The following is a 7,641-nucleotide window of genomic DNA, read 5'->3' on the forward strand; positions in this document are numbered from 1 at the left end:
TAGCTTATTAAAAGAGCTTTTTGGGTCCGAAAAGCTCTTTTTGAAAAAGCTCATTTTTAGAGCTTTTTGCAAATAGCTTATTGAAAAATTAGTTTTTTTGGGTATTTAATACACTAAAACAGCTAATAATAAACAACTATTTACCAAACACTTTTACATAATCAGCTATTCATAACTAACTAGTTAAATAATCCAATATAATCAGCTAGTCAAACCACTTAAAACAATCGGCTATACCAAACAAGGCCTTAGTACTTGTGAAAAAAGAAATCAGCCAAAAAGGTTAGGCTACTACTTGTATGTTTCTATTGCTTGATCAGAGTTTCTATTGAATCAAATAATAATCAGTGGTTGGTTTATTTTCACCTTCAATTCTTGTTCTTGTTCTTCTCTATCCTTTTCATATTTTAAGCATCTACTACATTTATACAAATCCAGTTAATTTATTGGTCCTTTTCTTGCAATACAAAAAATCCAACCTCCAAAAAAAAAAAAAAAAAAAAAATGGGTTGGGGTATTTCAAGGTTAATACTCCTGAAATCATTGCTTCATTTCATGATATTTGTGTTAATGAAAAGCAATGGATTCACAATTTTAGCAATTCCATTTCTATATGCATCATTAGTATTCTTGTTGGTTTCAATTGCTTCAAACCCTCATATTAATCTTCCTATGCTATTGGGGAAGAACACAGATGGGTCATTCCCAATTTGGTCAATTGTTATGTTTGGCCCTTTTTTGTTTTTTGTACGGATGTTTTCGACGCTTCGAAGATTGTTGAGTCATGAGGAACCTTTTACTGAGATTTGTGAGGGTGTGTATGTTGGAGGATGGCCTTGTTCATTGGATAAGTTTCCGCCTAAGAATCCTGCTGTTATTGATTGTACTTGTGAATTTCCTCGAAATTCGGAGTTTACAAGAAGTGGGTATTTGTGTATTCCTACATGGGATACGAGGTCGCCTCAGCCGTCGGAGATTGAGTCTGCTGTTAAATGGGCTTGCAGGAAGAGAGCTCTAGGAGTGCCAGTGTTCATCCATTGTGCTTATGGTATGACTTGAAACATAATGTTATTTTTCGCCAAATTGTTTTATAGCTTGTTTATATTGTTATTGTATTACTTAAAAACATGTTTCTTATGCTATACTTCCTCCGTTCTTTTTTACTTAACCCGCTTTGATTTTTACACTATTCATCACCCCTATTTTGACCATTTTTTGTGAATAATATGTAAGGAAAAACATATTCGGTTGGATCTTGTTAAATCCGTCTCAATAAGTACTATCATAATATATAACTTATTGATCGTCAAAGTTCTGCATTGGCAAACGTGATAAAAGAAACGGGTCAAGTATAAAAGAACAGAGGAAGTATTTGTTATCTCTTAGTGCTTGTATACTTATTAATGAAGTTCATTGTATCTGTCTACCTTTGTTATGAATTTGTTGTTTGGGGTGCTTGATGCTATGATTAGACTAGTGAAAATGCTTGGAGAAGTAGTTTCTTTTCGAGCGGATTCCAATAAACAATTATAATGCAGTTTCTTTTGGCAGTATAATATTCTGAACAAGGAATGGTTTTGAGGATTATGGGTTATCACAATCCCTTGGTTTCTTGCTAAGACATGTATTTTTGAGCCTTTTTGATGAACTCTTTGTGGTATTGTTTGAAATTGGCTTGCCATGTCAATTGAATGTTATTATGGCTTAGAAACATGTATAATTCCTGGAAAAAATTCACTATGACGGTATGACCACTTGAGGGCATTTCAGTTGCTGCTTCTTAGCTAGGATTGCATTGATTGAGCCAATGTCTTTGTACCTCTTGTCGTGTGAATGTTTTCTTGTTAAAAAATCTATGATTTTTATTCTTCTCTACCTTTTACCTTCTTAGTTGATGTTTATTAAGTTAAATTTTTTAAAAAAGGTACTTCAAACAACTACTTGTTCATTATTGAAGCCACCCCAAAGCATACCTCTAGCCAAAATGCATTGTTTTTACTAGGATAAGCAGCCGCAAGAAGCAAAGAACCTCACCACATTCATCCTGTTATACATCTTAGATTAACTTTCTATCTTGCCTCAAAAAACAACATTGTTTCAACATCAAAACCTTAGGTAGTGCGCACTGAATCTCTACAGCAATAACTGCGCTGATATCATCTTGGGCTTAAACCTTTGCTAGAACTATCAACCATGATGATCATGGCCAGTCATCCCCTTTTTCTTTGCTGCAGTCTCTATAAGCCTCCACAACTCAGTCCCTAAAGTTCCTTGCTGCTCTTTAATCCAGGTTCAAATCGGGCATAATCTGATCCCAAGTATCTAGCACTACCATGTTTCTTTCATGTTCCCCCTAAATTAATATTCTTTATATGTCAATTCTCATCTAATTATCTCCTTAAAGTCATCAATTCTCATCTCTTGCGCACAGATCAAGAGCTAATTATTCTTACAATAATAAGGCTTTGCCCTTCAATGTAACTTGAAGGTCATTTTTCTAGGTGCAAAGTTTACTGCCCAAATATCCTTCTCCAAAGCTCAAGCCCAAGAAAGTTCCACGAGAAAAAGCGCCTTATATGTGGCACCTTTATATCCTCCACGTCAACCAAGTCGAGTTCTCTTGCATCATATATTCTCTATGTCTTTAACCAAAAGCGCCTAACACTCATAATACAAAGGTATAAAATTTCAAAGGCAGTTTAAGTAACTGGAGATTTAACTTTTATATTATTATTATTATTAGAGCTAATACTAGAGTCCTTAATAGTACAAAGTAGACCAAATAAGCTGTAGACTTACATCACTGGTATTACACTAAATATAAAAATTTTGATAAAATTTGCATTTCAACAATCTGAGCAGGAGTTAGAATTGGGTTCAATTTTTTAAGGCTGCTAAGACTTCTCATATGATGTGGGTGCAGTGATTGTATTTGTATCGTCCTTGGCAATTAATCTCAAGTTTGTGCAAATGCCCTTGTCAAAAGATCAAACAGCCCTTTAAAATAAATATTATATATTTTCGCTCACCTATTCTGTACGTGAATGCCAAGATTATAGTCTCCCGCTCCCAGTATAGGTTTTGAGGACTCAAACTGCCCTTCAAAATAAATATAATCATTTTTCGCTCACCTATTCTGTAATCTTGAATGTCAAGATTGTACTTTTTTTCTCCCAACTTAAAGCCTGCAAAATGAGTTATAGAAACGTACTTATTTAATTTCCCTTTAGATTCAAAACTCTGCCAGCATTCTCCTTTAGCAGCAGGTTATCAACATCCCTCTTCAAATTCACATGCGGCTTACTGGCGCATCAATATGGTCTGCTATTTACACAAGAGTCTAGCTGTTCTCTGACCTTCCTCCACTCTTTCTACTTCATCCTAATATTACATAAGTATTGCAACAGCCTTTGAGATGCCCTGTTTGTACAACCTTACATCTTGGAGCACCTATTTATAAGTAGAAGTAAGCACAAATTTTCAACTTTCAAACCCAAGGCATTGCATCGTCTCTTTCTTTGTTACTGTATCTCATTAAAATGAGTGGAGTATAGTTTGACTTTAATGATTTAGATGATAAATCAAATGCGATGATGCCTGTACATCCATATACCGCTGTATTGAGTCTATCGACACAATTAAGACGCTCATGAACACCTTGGTTATCTCTCATTGATCCTACAAGATGAGAAAATGGACAAAAATATAGTGTGAGCTCTCAAGACCACAAACTTTTGAATCCTTAAAAGTCATCCATCAGATTTTGTTGATAAGGGAGCCACCCATTTTCCCCTTTGAGGATTTGGTTTAAGGGATTAATAAACCTAGTCCTGTTATCAAGCTGTTAGGAGTTTGACCTCACTAGTTACCACTTGCCAGGCTATTTGTTTCTTAGTCGAGTCTGGCTGTCTTCCAGCCGTGGAATCTAGTTGTGGAACTCTCTTCATGTAGCAACATTGTTATGTCAATATTTATTAAACAATTACTTATATTTCGCTCGAGAAGATGGATATCTTGGAAGTCCCCAATTGCCAATTGAAATTGATCTACAGGAACTCTTGCTGGTTGGATTCTTTATAACAACTCTTGTCCATGGTTTTTTATTCGGTTACATGCCCTCTTCCTTTGCCCTTTCTCTCTTGTATTCTGCAGTCAAATATGATTGACCTTGGCTATTTCTCACGTTGAGTATCATTATCGTCAAATAAAGTCTTTGTCTTGCCAAGAGTTCATTATATTCTTTTTGAAATCTTCAGGATCTTAATCTCTCCTTCATGAACAGAATCAATGTCAATCTCTTCATCAGAAGTATTCAATTCGTTGTCACATACTCACATGTAGTCATGCAAAAATAGCACCATGACCAAAATAGCCATGAGGATAGCAGGGGTCTTTATTCTTTAAGCTTTTCTAATCAGAACTATACTACGCAGCAATGGTTTAATGTGTATAAGACGCCCCTGACAAAATCCTAAATATATAATTTAGGGCAAGGTTCTTATGTATGGCAGTATGGGAACAAAATTTGACTTCAGTGATCAAGTGAGACACACGCCTATTGCGATTATTTACTGCCTGGAATATATAATACAAAGTATTTGACTATACTTCCTTTTTTTGCATTTTCCAGTGTGCTAATGCGCAATTGTTCTTATCATCTTGGAAAGAAATCTTAAGCTAAATTAATTTCTTCCAAGTTCCTAAGTTTAACATCTCAAAACTATCTCAAATTTAAGAGAGAATTAATTACTGCTAATTTATTCTTTTGGGGTGGGGACTTAGGTATCAAGTCTGCTTTATGTAGTGGTAAATTTTCCCTCAAAAATAAAAATAAAAAATGTAGTCGTAAATCTGTTTTGCCATGGTCTTGTGCTTTTCTATGTTGAAACTTTATGATGTATACAGTACTGTTTTCTGCATTTTGACATTCTATACTTGTGATTTTTTTTTTTTTTTTTTTTTTTTTTTTTTTTTTTTTTTTGTATCAATTGATTTTGTGATCTTGTAATTATTATGTTCTTTCAGTTAGCAAGTCCTTTACATAATTGAATTGCCTAAGTTTTGGTTGTATGATTTTCCAGGACATGGACGGAGTGTTGCAGTGATGTGTGCATTACTGGTGGCTTTAGGAGCGGTGGACAATTGGAAAGATGCGGAGAAAATGATTCAAGAAAAACGACCTTATATCAGAATGAATTCTCTCCATCGAAAAGCCTTGGGAGAATGGGCACAGCATCGATTATCTCCAATGAAAAGGAAGAATGAATCAGATGTGAGTTCTGTCATCATGTCAAATTCTTTGGGAAGAAAGTAGTTGTACATTGAGAAAACACTTTATATCTTCAGTACTGTGGCTTTTCTTGGACCCAACTATTCCAGGAGAAACTCCACAAACTAAACCCCTCTTGCTTAAATTTGTCAATAGCAATAGAAATTAATCCTAGTGGAAACAGCTTGTGAAATATCGTTCTTCTACGCTAATTTTGTTTTGCTAAAATTATTTACTGTGTCTCCTTTTTATTGTCATACTGCATATTAGGAATCTGCATAGTTTCCAATGTAATGTTGTAGTTACGCTAGCCTTGTTTGTCGGTAGCGTTTAATTTATTGGTTAACTCAATATGCTATTTTTAGCATTTGGGTAGTTTTTTCTCAAACGTTAAAAAATAGGATATTTTAAATTTTAAAACCAGATAAAAATTCGAAAATGGTTTTTAACACCCCATAAAAAATAAAAAATAAATAATTTTAACACCAAACAAATGTTACAAAAATGGTTTTTACCACCACTTAACTGATTTTGTTTAGGAATCCGTTAAATGGGGCCATGAAGCCATGTGTCACTTTATTATTGGCCAAGAAAAGAAAAAAATTTTAAAAAATAAAAATAAAATAAAATAAAAACCTAAAACTACCCGGCCACCCTAGCCCGTAGCCCCACCACTGCCACCTTCTTCTTCACCTTAACCCACAGTCGCCGACGCACCACCTCCCCCTCCCTCACCGACCGACCTAAACCCATCCCCACCCTTTTCTCGCAGCCCTAAACCCAACAATCGAATTTCGATTTGCTTTGATTTTATGGTTGTTGCTCCAAGAATGGCCACGAATTCGGCTATTGATGGACAAAATCGGCCGGTTAAGGACACTCGGCCCCAACATTGGCCGATTTCGTCGTTATTTTTGGGGAAGGAGGGTTGCGGTTTGGGCGTTTGGCAGTGCTATTGGCGGTGTTAAGGGCGGTTTAGGGCAGGGGAAAGGGAGGGTAACACAGAGGGGGAGTGGATGCGCCGGCGGCCGTGCTAAGTGAGGGTGGAGAAGAAGGTGGAGGTGGTGGGGCTGGGGTGGATGGGTAGTTTTAGGAATTTTATTTTTATTTTTTCTTTTTTTTTTAATTTTTATTTAAAAACAAGTAAAATGGTGACACGTGTCACTGTGGACCCCACTTAATGGAATTTTGGACGGAGACCGTTAAGTGGTAGTAAAAACCATTACCCAACATTTGTCTGGTGTTAAATTTTTTTTTTTTTTTTTTTTTTTTTTTTTGGGATGTTAAAAACCATTTTCGGGTTTTAGTCTGGTGTTAAAATCTAAAATATCCTAAAAAAAAAGGAGTGTTATTGTTGGTTTGTTACAAAGGTAATGGCCTAATGAAGTAACGAGTAATGTTTGTGAAATTTTGGTTATTTTTAAAGTTTTAAACAATATCTACGGGTTTTATTGTATTTTAATATTTCAAGCTTTATTTTTGCTAAACACTTATACTATTAACTGTTATTTTAACAATTAACCTCTACCCATTATTAATTGACAATGACTGGCTACTCGACCGTCAAAAGTTAGTTACCACTAGTTTTTGCCGAATAGGGTTATATCTTTAGTGCAAAAATATTAAAATTTAATGTTTGGAAACTAAAAATTAAGAGAAATCTTTACGGCCATTTTCGAAAATAAAATACCCTTTATTTTTTTTATTTTTTATTTTTAATTACTAGTTTTTGCCGCGCTATACCGTAGATTGTTTTTGTTAATCAAAGTAAATTAAGGTGTTTATATAGTTGATAAATTTATTGAACTTAAAAATGGCGTAACACTTTATTTGCATACTATTTGGAAGTTTAAAATTGGGAGGAAAAAGTAAAGGGATTTAACTGCATATGACACATGCAAATTTGCAACAAGGACGGATTAACTATGTGACGTAAATCTGGATAATTTGCATAGTATTTATTTTTCGTGTATTTGCTAACAGGGTAAATAAAGATGTTTACTATAACTAAAAAATTCATTTAGGGGTTGTTTGGTTACACAAAGAAAATGGGAAAAGTAGAAAATATGAGAATTTGAAAATGAAGGAGTTGTTTGGTTGACAATAAAAAGTGTAAATGAGGGAATTGCAAATTCAGGGGAATTGTGACTTACCACAAAACATGAGAAGTTAATTACCCAACCCCTCACCCCCTAGATAAATCAAAATTCCCATGATTTACAACTTACTTCATTCTAACCAAATAAATTTATGCAATTCTCGTGAATTTGATGTAGTGGTTTAATTCCCATAAAATACAAATTCCTATGGGAAATAAATTCCCATAACAACTAAACGACACATTAACTTGAAAAATAACAACAATCTACAAG

The 7,641-nt window shown here is 34.5% G+C and overlaps 1 protein-coding gene across 1 annotated transcript; it reads left to right on the plus strand.

Annotated features, from left to right (window-relative positions):
- The first annotated feature begins 260 nt into the window (after nucleotides 1-260).
- LOC110697479 (uncharacterized protein YnbD-like) lies at nucleotides 261-5,579 on the plus strand. The gene is made up of 2 exons (XM_021874849.1): nucleotides 261-1,048; nucleotides 5,082-5,579. The coding sequence occupies exons 1-2, from the start codon at nucleotides 505-507 to the stop codon at nucleotides 5,312-5,314; spliced, it is 777 nt and encodes a 258-aa protein (XP_021730541.1). The 5' UTR covers nucleotides 261-504; the 3' UTR covers nucleotides 5,315-5,579.
- Nucleotides 5,580-7,641: the final 2,062 nt, after the last annotated feature.

Source organism: Chenopodium quinoa, unplaced genomic scaffold (assembly GCF_001683475.1).
Source record: "Chenopodium quinoa cultivar QQ74 unplaced genomic scaffold, ASM168347v1, whole genome shotgun sequence".
NCBI classification, from domain to species: domain Eukaryota; kingdom Viridiplantae; phylum Streptophyta; class Magnoliopsida; order Caryophyllales; family Amaranthaceae; genus Chenopodium; species Chenopodium quinoa.